Source organism: Eretmochelys imbricata, chromosome 2 (assembly GCF_965152235.1).
Source record: "Eretmochelys imbricata isolate rEreImb1 chromosome 2, rEreImb1.hap1, whole genome shotgun sequence".
NCBI classification, from domain to species: domain Eukaryota; kingdom Metazoa; phylum Chordata; order Testudines; family Cheloniidae; genus Eretmochelys; species Eretmochelys imbricata.
Window position 1 is genome coordinate 41,414,857 of NC_135573.1, and position 20,196 is coordinate 41,435,052.

At 41.7% G+C, this 20,196-nt stretch overlaps 1 protein-coding gene and 1 pseudogene across 2 annotated transcripts in view; one reads left to right on the top strand and one right to left on the bottom strand.

Moving 5' to 3' along the window:
- Positions 1–229: 229 nt before the first annotated feature.
- CPQ (carboxypeptidase Q) overlaps positions 230–20,196 on the bottom strand; it is a 259,790-nt gene continuing 239,823 nt past the window's right edge. The window contains exons 8-9 of one of the 2 annotated variants that reach the window (XM_077808923.1): positions 16,607–16,763; positions 230–378 (exon numbers count right to left, since the gene is read on the bottom strand). In XM_077808923.1, the coding sequence (XP_077665049.1) occupies positions 375–378; positions 16,607–16,763 (161 nt within the window). In that variant the 3' untranslated portion in view covers positions 230–374. Of the gene's footprint in view, positions 379–16,326; positions 16,764–20,196 lie in introns of those variants that run through there. The other variant, XM_077808922.1, reaches the window with a different exon arrangement.
- LOC144260317 (protein transport protein Sec61 subunit gamma pseudogene) lies at positions 902–1,194 on the top strand (annotated as a pseudogene).

Genomic DNA, 20,196 nt, shown 5'->3' on the forward strand with positions numbered 1-20,196 from the left:
AATTAAATAACTTTATAAAATCTTCTGATGAAACAAATAATCTAATTTTTACAGCATGACATGGCTATTTTATAATCCATAGACATTATCTTCAGTTATACATAAACAGAAATAAAGAAAACAAATTAAAATCTGAACAGTTCAGTCCCCACAGAAATACAGGAAGAAGAAACTGAAAGTTCCCAAAAGCTTAGGTTTTGTACACCTAAGTCTCAGTCAGAGTCTTTGATCACCAAACCTATACAGTCTGATGAGTCTAAAACAACATCTTCCCTCCACTTGAATGTAGGGATCTTCAGTTGGAATCCAGGCAGACTCTTCCTCTGCTGAAATCCCTGCTAGCCAGTCAGCTAACTCATTAAGCAATCACTGCGTTACCTGGATAGATTTAAAGAAAACCTGGTTACAAGAAAATACAAAACTGAGAATAGCAAAATAGAAACGACTCTTCCCCCATTACTGCACTTAAAGAAAAGTTGGTGACTCCGACGAGTTGAGACAATTTAACTAGAGCAGTTTGGCTAAAATCAAAACCTTTTAAAGCGTACAGTTAAAATAGAAGAAATTATTTTTCCCTGCCAATTTTCCCTGGCTATAATTAGCATTGCGCTGCTTCCCTGTTCAAGGGTTAACAATATCACTGATCTGCTGCAAAATGCATCAGAGTTAGGGACGACAGCCTGCTTCCTGCTCCTGGGCTCAGCTTCTCCCAGCTCACACAGGGCACGTGGCCCCCCACGAAGCAGCTGCCCTGACTGTTTGCCCTCATGGAGTCTGACCCAACAGGGAACCTACTGGAGCAGACCCAAAACAACCACACCCAATTCCAGAAGCTTCTAGATATGGAGTGCTTAATCTGCCTGCGCGAGCGGTTCGCTTGGCCCCGGAGCCTCAGGCAATCATGGATCAAGCAATGCAATTTGTTGAGCTCAGCCATCACTTTGTAAACGATTCCATCGGGCTTGTTAAAAGATGCACTAAGCCGGACAGAAAAGAATTCCAGAAGATTGCCATGGCAACAGCAATAGGTTTTGCGATAATGGGATTTATTGGTTTCTTTGTGAAATTGATCCATATCCCTATCAACAACCTCATTGTTGGTGGCTGAACACTCATCAAGATCTGTTACCTGAAGTTTGGAGTGATGGACAATGGGTGTGGGGGGGCTTTTTTGCTTACTAATATTCCATAAGTCTGTATCTTGTTTGTTGACTGCTATAAACCAGGCTAAGATTAAAAAAACAAACAAACAAACAACAATGACCCAGACACAGCTCACTCCTACCTCCCCCTGCCATGGGTCTCTTAAAGAGATATCTCCCTATTAGGCACATGGGTTACACAGGCACCTCCCTAGCCTGCCTAAACACAGGGAGAGAGGGTTTTTCCAATAAGGCCATTTGTGGGACATTGTGAGGGTGAAATTGTGACTCTGGTGGAATGATTCTGAACCTCTTGTGAAGGCTCTTGTTTTGTTGATGTAAGAGGATTGTAACCTTTTGCTTTACAGAGCATACAACCACATCTTTCCCCAGATACAAAGTATCCAGAATGCAATAGCTTGAATTCTTGCAAATATGCCAGCTTTGCAGCATATCACTTCTACTTTTACAACTTCATACTGGTGTCTAGAAGAGTCATGTATTGATTTATAAGTTCTTTTTATTCACTGACATTAAGAGACTTTCAAAGGACTTGCTACATCATGTTTCTCTGATCTCCATTCTATTTCTGTTCCAAATCATCCTTTAAGATGCAAATTGGCTGGCTATTTAATTTGCTCTGAATTTAAAACTCAATGATAATGGGAACTAGAGCTTTCCTGCAGTGACATACTCCTGAGTCAAATTCACTGTTGGAGAAAGTGGGCACAATTCCACTGACAGGAATGGCATTGCTCTTACCATATGCCCCTCGTCTCTGGAACATATATTGCTTCACCCAGGAGAACTTTTACTTCATGATCTTTACTAAAGAGTAAACTGGAAAAGAATCTTTGCTGCCAATTTTCATTTTCAATCCTGTTATTTGTCTTATAGAATTGTACATCAAGCTTTGGGTTTTATAAAAAGTATAAAGCAGTTTATTAAGGGCTAGGATGTTTTTAAAGTTTGGTAGCTCTAAAATCTTGTCCAGAAGTAAAAAGGCAGAGAGGCACACTTTTAGTCCTGTAAGGCTTCTCTAGATATATTTAGTGAGATGCAAATAGTCCAGACAACTGAAAAGCACTGTCTATCTAGTCTCTTTGCAGGAGGGTTTTATTTCATACATTATTCACGGCTTGCTGCCGTGACACCACAAAGTTGGTGCCCTTGAAAAGGGAGAAAAGAGAGCAAAACACTTGTGGTTTTTTTTTAAATTTAATTGTGAGAGTTGCTGTACATTGTATAAATAAAGCATCATAATTTGGATTCATAGCAACATGATCTCTTTTCTGAAGGCAAAAGAAAGGCCAGATTTTTGGTGACTGAAACTTCTGGTTAGGCACACCGGGCACCAATTTCACACTACTGCTAACTTACAAGCTACCCAGCAGTGAGTGACAGCAAGCCCAGCCATAAACCTTATTACAAAGAAAAGCCTCAGTACAAAGAATAAGTAAATTGGCTCTTACTACTTAAGTCTGGCTAAATTGCAAGTATCTAAATTAATGGTGACAATGTTTGAAGCCATCTCCAAAAGGAAATGTTTGACAAAAATAATTCAAAGTGACAATTTGTTTTAAAAATACAGTTTTAGTTTCACCTAGACTAGTTTCCTGTAGCCAAGTTCTGATGCAATTCCCCTTCAGCAAAGAGATGCAATTAATATCATATATCAAGTGAAGAGCCATGGATTGGCATGTGAAAAGGCACATAACTGATATATTTGGTAGTTTGAAATGTAAGTTATCAGGAAATAGTCTTCCTTCAGTCATTGGCACCACTTCAGAATTTAACTTTAACTTTATATAATGACAAATTCTCGTTGTCATTAATTGTGCCTAGTTAAAAAAAAATGAAATAAAAGCAGGATGAGTTTGTAATAAAAATAGGATACAGCAGGAAATTCTGCGATATATGTGAACCCTTAAGTGCTTTGTGAGGGATGATTCTTCATTATATGTGCCAAAAGTTCAGTAACCACAGAGAACAGAGGTAGAGAGAAGGTGTGTCCTTGATTTCAGTTGCTGTACAGCATGGTGGACAAGGGTGGGACCTATTTTTATTTGCATAACTGTCTCCCTGTTCATTGTGGCAGAGCTCAGTATTGAGAAAACATGATGATTACCTGTGGATAAAGTCAAAATTGACACTTTAATAAACTTATTGTGCATATTTTTATTACACTAACTCTCACCCCTGAGGAAAACTTCAAAGTTAACATATTTCTCCTCTTTCTAAACCTAGGGGTTTTTGTCAGTAAAACATTTCAACATTTATTTCTCTCTCTCTTTTTTTTTTGGTGGCTTTTCCCTAGGAGTTGCAGGGAAGAACTGTGGAAATCTCAACAATTTCAGTGTGCAGAGGTTCAGTGCAGGCCTATTTTTGAACAAATAGGAAATTCTCCACAGTTCCTACATTTTGTCTGGTTTGCAGTTAAATCCGTATCAAACCAACAAGCCGTACACAGTTTTCATCCCAAACTCTTAATCAGACCGGGCTGGCTGGATAGGAAAGGTGGGCCGATGTGTTGGAATTCAGCTCTCATTCACATTTGGGATAGAGTTCACTGTCAAGGGTGAATCGGATCTAGGGCTGAGGTCAAGATGATGCTGAGAACTCACAAGCTGCACTCTGAAGATCAGCTGTTACCATCAGGTCATGGCCCAAAGGTGGCAGAAATCTCGGGAGAACCGATAATTTACCAAGGTTTTGGCCACATCCAAATGTAAATAATAGCCCCCTTTCAGTTTTGGATGAATCAAAACCAGAGAGCAGGTATGGGTTTAGGGATTGCCAAGACCACACAGCAAGACAGTGACAGAGCTGGCATTAGAACTCGGGAGTTCTTGGCTTATTGTCCCATGCTCAAACCACTTTAGACCAGGTTTATTTGTAAAAAAGAGATTTCTCAAAAAAGCAAATTTTTATAACACCTTAGCAAATTTAAATTAGGTTAGAAAGCTGGTAATTAATGGCAGCATCCATCTTTTTTCAGAACCCATGAGAAGAGGGAGTTTGCTATTTTTTAAAAATTGAAGATCGAGTGATCGCTCTATGCACAGTATATATAATATTAAATGCTGTCTTTCCACATTTGTAAATATTTCTTAAGCAAATCACCTCTGTAAATCTGCCTGATGCTCATCTGGAGTTGACATCTCATTTGTGTATTTCCCAGACTTTTAGGGCAGTGTCATTGAAAAGAATTCCAAGCCTATTTTCAATTTTAGATCTTATCCTACAGTTATTTTAAACTGTGCTAATCATTTTTTCCAGAGAGGAAACAAAAAGGGGTTTGAGTTTGGGTGGGGGAGGGAAGGGAAATCTGTCATTTAATTTGACTGCATAATGCACATTTAAGAGAGACCTTTTTAAAGGTTTTAGTTTTACATTAAAAAATGACTCCAGCTGATGCAAAAACCTTATGCCTCTATTTTAAAGGATCATCTCCCACAGTGTCAATAAAAATTAGTATATGATAAACAATGCTTGTGTAACTGGGTATTTGCAAAGTCCGCAAAGTTTGCTGAACAGTGATGTCCTATTTAATCTTACACATCAAACAGATTTAGAAGCGTAATAGTGGCATCTCCCGGACTAAAGGCAGTAGAAGTATATATCATGAATGCCTGCTCTGTCCATTACTGTGCAGCTGTGGAAGAGATGGATAAAACTTTCATAGATATCTAACAAAGAACATGCAGCAAATGTTTACTTGGTTCTTTCACTTTAAAGATATTGTCAAGAGCTCTATTGACAGCCATTGCCGTTCCTGCTTGTGTGGATGCAGCTCTGAAATGGCTGAGATATAGAACATGAAAATTATTTGACTTTAGTGATTTCGCAATGTGGTGACAACTCTATAAATTACAAAACTATTGCATGTTTAAAAGTTAGACAAGTGTTGTAGTTTTTAATAGAATTCAGGCTATCAGAAAAACAAACTAGCAAACCAAAACCAAAACCAGGGAGTCTTCCACCAGGGCCTGGAACTGCTGTTGCTTGTCCTGTGGGATGTCCTCCAAGAACTCTGCCAGCTTGGCATAATTATTAAAATCATACTTTGCCAGCAGAGCCTGGTAATTCAATATACAGAATTGCAGGGCTGCGGAGGAGTACAGCTTGTGATCCTTGAGTCCAGGTACTTCACCGCCTTATCTGGATAAGTGAAGGTAGAGAATCATCATCATAGAATCATAGAATATCAGGGTTGGAAGGGACCTCAGGAGGTCATCTAGTCCAACCCTCTGCTCAAAGCAGGACCAATCCCCAACTAAATCATCCCAGCCAGGGCTTTGTCAAGCCTGACCTTAAAAATATCTAAGGAAGGAGATTCCACCACCTCCCTAGGTAACGCATTCCTGTGTTTCACCACCCTCCTAGTAAACAGGTTTTTCCTAATATCCAACCTAAACCTCCCCCACTGTAACTTGAGACCATTACTCCTTGTTCTGTCATCTGCTACCACTGAGAACAGTCTAGATCCATCCTCTTTGGAACCCCCTTTCAGGTAGTTGAAAGCAGCTATCAAATCCCCCCTCATTCTTCTCTTCCGCAGACTAAACAATCCCAGTTCCCTCAGCCTCTCCTCGTAAGTCATGTGTTCCAGTCCCCTAACAATTTTTGTTGCCCTCCGCTGGACTCTTTCCAATTTTTCCACATCCTTCTTGTAGTGTGGGGCCCAAAACTGGACACTGTACTCCAGATGAGGCCTCACCAATGTCGAATAGAGGGGAACAATCACGTCCCTCGATCTGCTGGCAATGCCCCTACATATACATCCCAAAATGCCATTGGCCCTCTTGGCAACAAGGGCACACTGTTGACTCATATCCAGCTTCTTGTCCACTGTAACCCCTAGGTCCTTTTCTGCAGAACTGCTGCCGAGCTATTCGGTCCCTAGTCTGTAGCGGTGCATGGGATTCTTCCGTCCTAAGTGCAGGACTCTGCACTTGTCCTTGTTGAACCTCATCAGATTTCTTTTGGCCCAATCCTCTAATTTGTCTAGGGCCCTCTGTATCCTATCCCTACCCTCCAGCGTATCTACCTCTCCTCCCAGTTTAGTGTCATCTGCACACTTGCTGAGGGTGCAATCCACACCATCCTCCAGATCATTTATGAAGATATTGAACAAAACCGGCCCCAGGACCGACCCTTGGGGCACTCAACTTGATACCGGCTGCCAACTAGACATGGAGCCATTGATCACGACCCATTGAGCCCGACAATCTAGCTAACTTTCTATCCACCTTATAGTCCATTCATCCAGCCCATACTTCCTTAACTTGCTGGCAAGAATACTGCAGGAGACGATGTCAAAAGCTTTGCTAAAGTCAAGGAACAACATGTCCACCGCTTTCCCCTCATCCACAGAGCCAGTTATCTCATCATAGAAGGCAATTAGATTAGTCAGGCATGACTTGACCTTGGTGAATCCATGCTGACTGTTCCTGATCACTTTCCTCTCATCCAAGTGCTTCAGAATTGATTCCTTGAGGACCTGCTCCATGATTTTTCCAGGGACTGAGGTGAGGATGACTGGCCTGTAGTTCCCAGGATCCTCCTTCTTCCCTTTTTTAAAGATGGGCACTACATTAGCCTTTTTCCAGTCGTCTGGGACTTCCCCGGATCGCCATGAGTTTTCAAAGATAATGGCCAATGGCCCTGCAATCACATCCGCCAACTCCTTTAGCACTCTCGGATGCAGCGCATCCGGCCCCATGGATTTGTGCTCCTCCAGCTTTTCTAAATAGTCCCGAACCACTTCTTCCTCCACAGAGGGCTGGTCACCTCCTCCCCATGCTGTGCTGCCCAGTGCAATAGTCTGGGAGCTGACCTTGTTCATGAAGACAGAGGCAAAAAAAGCATTGAGTACTTTAGCTTTTTCCACATCCTCTGTCACTAGGTTGCCTCCCTCATTCGGTAAGGGGCCCACACTTTCCTTGACTTTCTTCTTGTTGCTAACATACCTGAAGAAACCTTTCTTGTTACTCTTCACATTTCTTGCTAGCTGCAACTCCAGGTGGGATTTGGCCTTCCTGATTACACTCCTGCATCCCCGAGCAATATTTTTATACTCCTCCCTGGTCATTTGTCCAATCTTCCACTTCTTCTAAGCTTCTTTTTTGTGGTTAAGATGAGCAAGGATTTCACTGTTAAGCCAAGCTGGTCGCCTGCCATATTTACTATTCTTTCTACACATCGGGATGGTTTGTCCCTGTAACCTCAATAAGGATTCTTTAAAATACAGCCAGCTCTCCTGGACTCCTTTCCCCCTCATGTTATTCTCCCAGGGGATCCTGCCCATCAGTTCCCTGAGGGAGTCAAAGTCTGCTTTTCTAAAGTCCAGGGTCCGTATTTGGCTGCTCTCCTTTCTTCCCTGTGTTGGGATCCTGAACTAGACCATCTCATGGTCACTGCCTCCTAGGTTCCCATCCACTTTTGCTTCCCCTACTAATTCTTCCCAGTTTGTGAGCAGCAGGTCAAGAAGAGCTCTGCCCCTAATTGGTTCCTCCAGCACTTGCACCAGGAAATTGTCCCCTACCCTTTCCAAAAACTTCCTGGATTGTCTGTGCACCACTGTATTGCTCTCCCAGCAGATATCAGGGTGATTGAAGTCTCCCATGAGAACCAGGGCCTGCGATCTAGTAACTTCTGTGACTTGCCAGAAGGAAGCCTCGTCCATCTCATCCCCCTGGTCCGGTGGTCTATAGCAGACTCCCACCACGACATCACCCTTGTTGCTCACGCTTCTAAACTTAATCCAGAGACACTCAGGTTTTTCTGCAGTTTCATACCTGAGCTCTGAGCAGTCATACTGCTCCCTTACATACAGTGCAACTCCCCCACCTTTTCTGCCCTGTCTGTCCTTCCTGAACAGTTTATATCCATCCATGACAGTACTCCAGTCATGTGAGTTATCCCACCAAGTCTCTGTTATTCCAATCACATCATAATTCCTTGACTGTGCCAGGACTTCCAGTTCTTCCTGATTGTTTCCCAGGCTTCTTGCATTTGTGTATAGGCACTTGAGATAACTCGCTGTTTGTCCCTCTTTCTCAGTATGAGGCAGGACCCCTGCCCTCTCGCGTGCTTCTGCTTGTGCTTCCTCCCGGTATCCCACTACCTCACTTACCTCAGGGCTTTGGTCTCCTACCCCCGGTGAACCTAGTTTAAAGCCCTCCTCACTAGGTTAGCCAGCCTGCTTGCGAAGATGCTCTTTCCTCTCTTTGTTAGGTGGAGCCTGTCTCTGCCTAGCACTCCTCCTTCTTGGAACACCATCCCATGGTCAAAGAATCCAAAGCCTTCTCTCCGACACCACCTGCGTAGCCATTCGTTGACTTCAACGATTCAATGGTCTCTGCCCAGGCCTTTTCCTTCCACGGGGAGGATGGACAAGAAGACCACTTGTGCCTCAAACTCCTTTATCCTTCTTTCCAGAGCCACGTAGTCAGCAGTGATCCGCTCAAGGTCATTCTTGGCAGTATCACTGGTGCCCACGTGGAGAAGCAGGAAGGGGGAGCGATCCGAGGGCTTGATGAGTCTCGGCAGTCTCTCCGTCACATCGTGAATCCTAGCTCCTGGCAAGCAGCAGACTTCTCAGTTTTCCTGGTCGGGGCGGCAGATAGATGACTCAGTCCCCCTGAGGAAAGAGTCCCTGACCACCACCACTCGCCTCCTTCTCTTGGGAGCGGTGGTCGTGGAACCCCCAACCCTAGGACAGTGCATCTCATGCCTTCCAATTGGCAGAGTCTCCTTCTGTTCCCTTCGCTCAGATGTATCATCTAGTCCACTCTCTGCATTAGTATCTGTGGAGAGGACATGAAAACGGTTACTTACCTGTATCTGCGTTGCTGGTACATGGGCGCCCCCCTTTCTTCTTCTGGAGGTCACATGCTGCCAAATTTCTTCACCGTCCTCCTGTCCCTGCTGCACAGCCTGCTCTGAATCTTCAGAACATTGTGCCCGTAGATGCATATCCTGACGTCTGCCCAGGAAATCTTCAGTTTCTCTTATGCAATGCAGGGTTGATATCTGTTGCTCCAGACCTTGAACCTTCTCTTCCAATATGGAGACCAGCTTGTACTTTGTACAGACAAGGTCGCTTTAGTCCTGTGGAAGAAAGACAAACATGGCACATCCAGTGCAGGTCACAACAGCTGAACAGTCCCCATCCATATTACCTTCCTTCTACGAGCTCACTCAGGAGTTGTAGTAGCTACTCAGAGAAGCTGGCAAGATGTAAGCCTCAGTGGGCGCTCCCCAGGCGAACTCCCAGGCAAACTCCCTCTGTTAGCCGCTCTGCTGTTCGCTGCTCAGCTGGTTCACAGCTGACTGGCTTTTATACAGTCAGGCCCACTCAAGGCTCACCTGGAACAAAGCACTCCCTATTCACACTTTTCAAACCACCAATCAAGCACATGGTCAAACTGTCAAACAGTCCCCACAACAGGCATTCAGATACTCATCAACACAGCCTCCTTAATGCAACCCTTGGCGTACCTCCTCTCAGGCAGATCCCAGGCAAACTCCCTCTGTTAGCTGCTCTGCTGTTTGCTGCTCAGCTGGTTCGCAGCTGACTGGCTGACTGGCTTTTATACAGATATATAGCAAATACTATATATTTATATATATAGAGGAGTGCTCACATGCCCATTCCATGGCCACATGCACTACCGAGGCTGGGGTGGGTTAGGAAAAAAGAAAGTCAGCCCCCGTAGATGGCACAAATTATCTACAGCAGAACTGGCGGTACCAGGTCGTGCTCTGGGTCCTCTTCCGGGTCCAAGCCAATTGGTTCTGGCAGAGGGGCCCAGGTGGAATGGTGCAAGACCATCAACAGTGGGTACAGCTGGTAATAAGGGTACCAGGTAGGCCATTGCTGCCAGGAGGTTGGGCCCTGAGGGAACTGGGGGCCCCCAGGGTATGGGTACCACCCCTGTGGGACTGGAGAGTACCCTGTCTGGTGTGGCAGATGCGCTTGGGAGTCTGAACTACGTCGGGAGACTAGGGAGAAGAACTGCTCTTCTGCCGAGAAGCCCGCAGAGTCCAAAGAAACCTCCAGTCGTGGTGGAGCTGTGAATGCAGATGGTGCCGCGACTGGCAGAGGTGGGTCCCAGCTGAGGAGGATCGGTGCATATGCTGGTGTAGGAGGCTAGAGAACAGAGAGAAGTGGTGAGGGTGGGTACAGTAAGTCGAAGTGTGTCACCAGGAACAACAGTTCCACCCATCCCAGTGTCCAGAGCATGTCCCGCTGGCCACTGAACTGAGGGGGTGCGCAGAGCAGAGCCTGGTGTGTCCTGACAGGGCAGAGGGGCACGTCCCAGTGGCCTGTCTCGTTGCTCAATTGGCGCAGCGGCCGTCAGTGCCAGCGCCTCTCTTTTCCACTTGGCCTTGCCCCCTGCCTTAGGGAGTGAAGTGGTGGGGTTTGCAAGTGACATCTCGCCCGAACGGGCGACGCTCGGCGAGGAAATGCCGTGAATCACAGTAATCTGCAACAGGGAGCTGCTGCAGCGTCAGTTGGAGTGCTTGCAGCTCTCCTTTGCCTTGTTGGTGGTGCCATTGGATCTGGGTGGGGGGTGGTGGGTGGCGAGGTGCATCTCTCCCAGGCAGTAGAGACAATGAGCATGTTCGTTGCTCTCAGAGAACGAGTGAGGGCACAAGACACAATTTTTAAAGCCCGGAACGTGGGGCATAGACACACCCAACCAGGTCGGGGCAAGCCCTGTATGGGGTGACTAGCTAAACTAACTATGCTATTTACAGAACTAATAATGAAAGAAATGGAACGAAATAACTATATACAAACAGACTATCATTCTCACAGAGACTACGAGCATGCAAAGAGAAGATTCTGACTACGACCATGCGGTAAGAGGGAATTGATGGGGCATCAGCCCACACGGCCTCTTATAACCTCGCATGCAGCATGAGGCAAGGTCAGATGCGTGTGCGCGTCAATGGACAACTGCTGCTAAAACTTCTGGCTCCGGCGCATGACGTGACTGCACACCCCCACGTTTGGAATATGTAAAGGGACCATCACTTGAAGAAGAATATTACTTTTGGATTTTTTTATTTGAAATGACTGTTTCAAAATTGCCTCCAATTAAAAAAAAATATGTTAACAAGTACTTGAAATTGAAACAAAATGTTTCATTTTGAGTCCAGCAAAATGGTTTGTTTGACCCGACATTAATTGTTTTTAACTTTTAAACTCTGAAATTTTCAGAAAAATTATTTTTGGGTCTACCCCACATGGGTTTTTTCTCCTTTCAGAATTGCCAGCCAACCAAAAAGTCAGTTATTCACACAGCTCTAGTCCTGACTTCTGTTTCCATTAGTGCCACTGGTTGAACTTAACACTATTATGAATTTATATTGCACTTTACAAAGTGTTTTCTAAGTCTCAAAACACACCTATGAGCTAGGTAGGTATAATTGTCACCTTTTTACACAAAGAAACTAAGGATCACATCAGGTGACTTGCCCAATATCACACAGAATCAGTGATAAGAACCAGGATTTGAAACCAAGTCTCCTGATTCTCAGCCTTATCTCTACCTAACCAACTCACAGCAATACTGCCTAGCAGGCAAAAATAGCCTCTAATTTTGTGCACCCAACTTTAGACAGTGTGGGCAAGCTTGCATTTATTACGTTTGTGCAATGCTCCGTACACTTGATCGAGTCCTTTAATCATTACTATAAGATAAATGTTAAATAATTATAATAAATCTAAGACCCAGTATTGGTCAAACACTATGTAACTGAAATTTGTCTGAACTTCTGGAGAAATGCACGTTGAAGACTGTTTTGCCTACTGCGAAGGGATGCTAAACCAGCCAAGATAAAAAGCATTTCACAAAAATGGCACGAAGACACAATTGGCTGGTTCACTTTGTGCACAAAACTTTCTTTCCAGATCTACCATCAGCTCTGACATCACTTCATTTTTCATAGAAATGCTTCCAATTCTAGCCTGGAGAGGGGAAAAGAATTCAAGTGCCTTCTGCTTCAGGAAAGTCTTGAATTTTCCCAGTTCAGCCAAGAGAGTTGAGCTGTACACACCATTAATTTCTATGCAGAAAACAACGTTCACTTCAACCAGCAATTAGTGGCAACATTTCTATCTTGTGTAATGATGAGATTTTTATGCTAATCATTAAATAGCAGTAAATTAATCATTTGGGCATACTTAGATGGGATGTATATTTCATGAGACAGATAAAGATATTGAGATCAGTTTGATATTTACTCATGGTAAATGTAAGTGTCTCAGATCATTATGAGGGAAGCATACTAAACACATACGCAGCCAGAAACGTCTGTAGAGTAAATGCATAAGAATCAGAGCTTCACCTCTAATACTAGGAAATTACTGTCCTTCTCATCTTTGTTTAATTATTATAAGGGAGGTAAAAACCCAAGGGATCATACACTTAAATCATTCCAAGATACAGTATAAATTTCAAATATCACCATCACATGAAGGACAAAATCAGTAACCTGATTTCTCATCCTATAACTCCCTCCCTTTATAAACGGAAAATTTACCCACTTTGCATTAGGCATACATCTCAGTTTGCATGATAGTCCAGTCAGACAAATGAATGATGGATCTGATTTGACCCTCCCCCACCCGCCCAAAAGAAAAGTCTGGAAACTTTGACTCCTAACGGAAAGGAAGCAGGCCTGCGTCTGTCCCCTCCTCTCAGTTGATGAAGGAGATTTTTAACACCTCAAATAAAATGTTTAAATTTTCTGACACTGTTCCACATATTTTTATTACATTTAAATACCTTCACTCTTCCTTGGATTCGACACAGGAAATGGCATCCCAGTGCAATTTTGGAGGTATTCTTGTTGACTTGACGGAAATTTACATCTGGTGCATTTATTTTATCATGTCATTATAATATTTACAAAAAGCCCTGACTTCCTATTTGTTGCCTGTACATGAAAAGATAAAAAGGTTTCCCCCCTCTTAATTTCTTGTCTCTGAAGGAAGTATGACAGGTGGTCCTCACTCAGAGATCAAAGGCAGTGTACAAGTTGAAATCAAGGCTGATTCCCCCAGTCCTCTTACAGATATCTCTGAATCACCTGGATAGGTGATTGCAAATGCTTCCAAATAGAGAACTGAACAACCTATGTATAAATTTAATAGCTAACACCTAAAACATCATCACTACTAAAGAACATAACTCCTACTTTGAGCGGGAATAAAGGCAAAATATTGAAGGGGAGCTACAAATACCCAATAGAAATGGAAAGAAAAATCTATACATAAATTATTTCATTATTTTTTTACCACTGCCTGTAGGACCTTTGAAAGAGAGGCATTTGAAGATGCAGGTTTAATCAGTTCTATAGTGTCTACTGAAAAACATAAAAGTTTGTCAAAAAAGCTGGCATGCAAATCTCCCCTGAAGAATATCCATTCCTCTCAGTCCATGAGACTGGTGGAAGGAGTGATATTATCTTCAGAAGTAATTTCCTTAGTTTTATAGGCTCTTCCATGCAAGCTATGATCTACCATGGAATCACAAATATAGGAGTTTTGCTCTCTCTGCATCTCTGATGGTATTTCATAAAGACTGTGGTGAATTTTCTCGTTGGTCTAGTTATGTTCAGGTAAATGTGGACTGCCCTTTTAACATCCAAGTTGTACTACAGATTCTCTTTTGGATGGACTAAGGAAGAAGGTGGGAAGAATAATCTCTATGTGAAATTTGGAATTGCACTTTGGTATGTATCTTGGAGCTATGTGCAGAACAGCTTGGTCTGAAAGCCCAATACAATATGGCATTCAATGGAGTGCTCCCAACTCAGAAACTGCCAGTTGACATAATGGCAGCTAACGAACATGCGTTAATTGAAAAGAATACCTCTATCAATGGCTCAAATGGGGCAGAGGTTAAGGCTTGTAACACCAAGTTTACCCTTCCTGTTGGAAACCTATGCCTGAGGAACAAAGTCACTTTGACAGACCTTGATAGACAAAGATGTGGTGCCAAAGTTCATGTAAGGTCTCAAAAACAGGACAAAGATTTGAATTTAAAGACTGATGACAGCAAAAATCTCCCATTAGTGAGGACCACCACCCATGTACTCATCAAAGAAACAGTTCTCCTACTTTTAAACTACACTGCTCTTGAAAGCTGTAGAAATTTTGTGGTTAGTTTATTTCAACCATTTCTTTTAAAAAAAGAAGAGAGAATATCTATATACAGTGTCTGTATAGGATTAGTGAAACGCATATATTAGTTAAAAATCAATATAGGAACACTATCAGGGCTCTATTGTGGTAAATCTTAATAGGTGGAAGGAAATGGATAGCTCAGATAATTATCATTCGGATACCAGAATCTTCTCCAATAGCTCAACAGTTCAAATCCATCACAGGCCAATAACAACTGGAAGTTATTGCAGATTATTGTATTAGCAGGAGTGTTGTAAGCAAGACACGAGAAGTAATTCTTATGCTCTACTCTGTGCTGATTAGGCCTCAACTGGAGTATTGTGTCCAGTTCTGGGTGCCACATTTCAAGAAGGATCTGGACAAATTGGAGAGAATCTAGAGAAGAGTGAGAAAATAATTAAAGGTCTAGAAAACATGACCTATGAGGGAAGATTGAAAAAATTGCATTTTTCAATTTCAGTTTAGAAAAGAGAAGACTGAGGGGGACATGATAACAGTTTTCAAGTATGTAAAAGCTTGTTACAAGGAGGAGAGGCAGAAATTTACAAGGCAGAAATTTTTTTTTCTTAACCTCTGAGGATAGGACAAGAAGCAATGGGCTTAAATTGCAGCAAGAGAGATTTAGGTTGGACATTAAGAAAAATTTCCTAACTGTCAGGGTGGTTAATCACTGGAATAAATTGCCTAGGGAGGTTGTGGAATCTCCATGATTGGAGATTTTTAAAAGCGGGTTAGACAAACACTTGTCAGGGATGGTCTAGATAATACTTAGTCCTGCCATGAGTGCAGGGGACTGGACTAGATGGCCTCTTGAGGTCCCATCCAGTCCTATGATTCTATGATTAGTGGCAAGTTTAGTACCTGATGTGACATTTATTTTGTTTTCTTTAGCTATTTTCCCAGTTGTGTATATCAATAAACTTAGTAGGCATGCTGCAAAATTTAAAAGCTTAAACAATAATTAATATATGCCAAAAGAACATGAGAGGAAAACATGCCCTAGAATCTCTCACAATTCTGTCATCTCCTCTTCTAAAAAAAGAACCCCATGCCTCAGTACAGTGGGTCTGGAAGGCCACCCAGGCTGGGCAAGAGAAAACCAATAGTGGATGAGGGAAGTCAATCCCCAAATTCACTTCTCATTCTCAGCTACCAGCCCTCTCCAGTTTAGACTCCAACCGCCATGATATTGCATGGGAACAGAGACAGCTCAAGGACTAGAAATGTTTAGAGCTGTACAGGTCAAAACCAACTCCTTAAATTTCACCCAGGTATCAGTTGGCAGGCAGTGAAGATCACAGAACACAGCTTTCCTTTGTCCTCTGCATGAAACGCTGTGTGTGGTGGGAGAGTGTAGCCATATAAAAATGTACTGCAGATACATACAGTGAAACCTGCATTAGGAAGAACAGGATACAGCCTTCTTTCCAAAAGAAAATGACCGAAAGCACTCGTGGCAACTGCTGTTACTTGGACATTCAGAGGCAGGTTGTGAAGCTTAAAACCAAATGGCCAACAAGCTCCCTCCAACCGGGGGGTACTGACAGAATTCCCACTATTCCTTCTGTTTCCCTTCCATGATGTAAGACTTGGCTTTTCCTAGATGAAGCGTGAATTGAACAACATTATCTCTCAGCGCGTGTAAGATTTCATTACGTACTGTGTCTGAAGCCTCAGTAAGGGTGACCAGCATGATTTGAATGGATTTGGAAATTTTTAAAGCTATACTATTTTAGCCATTGCACCTTTAAGACATTAAGCAAATTGTAACATCAAGGGTTAGCCTGGCCTATAACCGCAACACAATGTAAACACTGTATTAGTTTAAAAAGCTATGGAAGCATGAGATCATTTTTAGTGCTAATGTCATACTAATATCGAAACTAAAAAAATCCTTCACACATTACATGTAAACACAGTAAAACTACTATTCTGATGCAACAGATTTATTCAGTGTATTTTCCTGCTATACAGGGTTACTTATTTACAGATGGCTATTCTGCCATAATTTTAGGAGACAGACATTAGACATTGATTAAAGGGTAAAAATACTTAACAGAAGAAACATGAAATAAAAATCACAAATGGAAGGCATTAAATCAGTAAACAAGACCATGTAAAAGGAATGTGCTTTGAGGTCAGAGAACAAAAACAAAAATCAGCAAAAACCAGGATGGAAAAGGAATTTCCCACAGCTGTGGACCACATGCATTAATGGACTGAAGAATATAAGTCTTCTTTCTTGTTTTTTTATTACCTTGGCAACATCTCTTCAATGTCAGCAATTACATAGGAGACGACAGTCCAAACAGCAGCACAGAGATTCATTTGGCTTGGATCCTGAACTGTCATTGTGTCCCCTTGAGTATGATGAAACCAGAAGTATTTACTGATGTCATCACGCAAACTGGCACCTACAGAGAAAAATGGGCAATTCCTTATTATGTGAATACATATATTTTAAGATGAACATAAACATGAATTTATTCCTGTGCTGGTCTTCATTAAATCCATATGCAACAGAGTAAGTTTTCATATGATAATTTCACTGAGCCATAGAACATGGGATTTTTCAGCATTTTAGTATAAACAAATTTTACATGTTAGCAGCCTTGTTATGAGTACAAGAAACAGCAAACATGTGAATTAACATAGAAGGGAAAGGCAGTAGTTCCCTTAAGATCTCTGTTGCATCAGCAATAGTATAAATGCATTTCTATATACAAAACACAGGAATCCAACTTAAGGAAATCCAGATAATTATTCCAAGTGTGGTGGTTTTTTAATTTTTTGTTTTTAATGTTGGTGAATTTGAAATAGACTGCTTCTTTTCCTGTGATGCTAACCATCATGTATTTATTAGTAAGGCTGCGAGTCTGTCACAGAGGTCACGGAAGTCATCCACTCAACTGCTTCACTTCAGGTTCCCTCCACCTAACCTTCAGACCCTCCTCCTTTCTCTTCTCCCCTGCTCTCTCCCCATGGCCTCCCATCCCTTCAATGAGCCTGTTCCATCCCCTTGTCTTGTCTTTCCATTTAGCTAATCATTTCCTATCGAAACCTCACACAATTTAAAAAAAAAAACCAAAACCATGGCTCTAAAATGATATTTGCCACCATCACATTGATTGCTCTTTTTGTATGTTGCATCCCTTTCCTTTTGTCTGATTCATCTATTTAGATTGTCTGTGCCCTGAAGAGCTTCCAACCTGCTACTCTGTGTTTGTACAGTACCTAGCACAGTGGGGCTTGATCTTGATTGGTCCTTAGGCACCATCATTAGTAATATTAGTACATCATACATCATTAGTAATAATAATGCTATAGTGACGGGTAGAAGAGGCCCCAATCAGAAATGCAGATAGAGCTTAGAGGCTGCGCTGAGATGCACTATAGACAAACCTCAGATGGAAGGCCATTTGATTGTATAACCTTGTGAATACATTTCTCAGATGTTTATGTCTGAGCTCTGGAAACAGTCTATATCAAATGATGAGGGCTTCAATAAACTTTTTATTAATATTTCTAAGGCTTTCTATTCTGATTTTGCTTCGTCTCAATGAAAGGTCTCATGCCTTTGTAGAGAATGAAAGCAAAATCTCTCCGCACAGTTCTACATTCCCAACTATTCTTGCTGAAATATGTATCTTTTGATCACATCCTATAATAATTCAGCACCTAGTCCAGTTCTCACTGAAGTTAATGGGAATCTTTCCATTGACTTTAATGGGAGTTGAATTAGGATGTCACTGAGCCTGATGAAATGAGCTCTGAATTTCTGTTATACATTTCTCATAAATGAGATTGTTTGTTCTCACTGCTATTTTAGAGTGTGAGGTGAGGGGAAGAAAAGGGAATGAATTTAATAATACTGTCAAACAGGAAGATCCTCTTTACAAGGTGACATAAGATACAAAAAGAAAAAATGCTAAAGCATGCTGTTATCTGGGTTTCCTTTTAACACGTTCCTTTGGCACTTGTGCCATATACATAGGCAGTATAAGTCAAATTTGCCGCTGACATCCAGTGTGATTCCACTGAAGTCAATGGGGCTGGGTGGGTAATAAGTGCTGAATATGGTCCTATAACTTTGTGCAGATTTATAAAAGTTTTTGATATACTCCAAGTACTTATTAAGATAAAAATATAAACACATGTTATTGTGGTAAATATATTAGCTGCTGAAAATACTTCACTAAAGATGCACTTGTAGTCAAACAGCTGTGGAAAATCCATTATATCTTTGTAAACAGATCTTTTCCAGGAACCAGGGTACAACTTACTTGCCTGGAAGGTATAATAGACATTCCACGAATAATTATTATGGGTTTATAGAATAGTGCTTTATCCTGGGTTTATGTAATAGTGTTTTCCTTAATTCAGAGAAAAATACCTTTCATCTTGTAAAGTATAACCCACATAAATGCTAAGATACGTTTAATTTTTTGTTTCTTTAAAAAAATCATAAAATGATAATACTCTGTCAGCAAAACAATTAGACAAGTGGGCTTGCAGATAGTGTTTTTTTTAAAAGAGAACACAGAATATTGAGAATACAACACGAATTGCACTCACTGTACCGCTTTTTCTTTAATGGCTTATACTGTATATCATTAAAGTCAGGGATCAATTGCATCTTATAAGGTCAATGGAAAAACTCTAAGACAACAGCTATGTAAACAATTTTATACATAACTAGAAACACAAGAGAAAATCCATGTTCATGTCTGAGTGAAAGAAAAAACTTTCCAAGCTATGGGTCCAATACTCAGTTCTAGTTAAGGAGTGCTTGCAAGTGCAAATGTAGCTCTAAGCCATCTTCATATCCTCCCTCCCCAAACCTGGGGCCATTCTAAATTCACACTATCGCTGCCAGTGACTCCAAAAGGCCTTTATGGCAGCCAGAGACTGATGTGGTGCAGGAATGTCTTGGTCACACTTCATGCATGAGGAGGGCATATGCTGCAGGAGGGCCTCTGGGCCATCATGCAGAGATAATCCTCCAGTGGCCAGGTAAACTGGCTTTAGGAACATTTTGGGCTGCTCCATCAGCACAAAGCCATCATGACATAGGCAAAGATCTGACCCCTTTAGTTCTACAAGATGTGCATTTGGATGTCTATAGATGTTATCCTTTTTTAATTAAAAAATCATCCTATAGAATTTTATAAAAGGGATGTACCGGTAATAATCTTAAATTCTATGCAATGATTCACAACATATGAAGATTTTAGTATAAAATGTTTTTCTGCACAACTTTTCCATATGGATATGATTACAATGAATCCTGGAATCTCTTAATCTGTATTAACATAGCAGCTCTATTATCAAGCTTTTCTGTTTGTCAAACAAAACCCACTCAGAAGTCACCAATCTCGCCACTTCAAACAGCTTGAAAGTGAAAAGAAATGAAGCTGAGAAAACCAGCTGGGCATAAATTCTCCATTTTCCTGTTTCTAACCCAATCTGTTGTTCCCTACAGAATTGACTGAAGTATTTCTTTAGATTATGGCATTATCTACTGAGCACATTAGACATTAACAAAGGGAAGGTCCTTAATGCAAGGAGTGTTTTCTAATGGTTAGAGAAAGAGACTTGGAATCAGGCCTCCTGTGTCCTGTTCTTTGACCTGCCAATAACTTGCCACTTGACATTGGGAAAAACACTTCATCTCTCTGGCTTCATGCTACCTATCTGTAAAAAGGATAGCAAACATGCCTTACAAGGGGTTTTGAAAAACTTAGAGTGCTTTGAGATCTTCATGTGGAAGATGCTATAGAAGTGCAAAGTATTATTTGCTGATCCTTTTCCAAAGGATGCTGATTTGCAAAGAAATACAGCTCACAT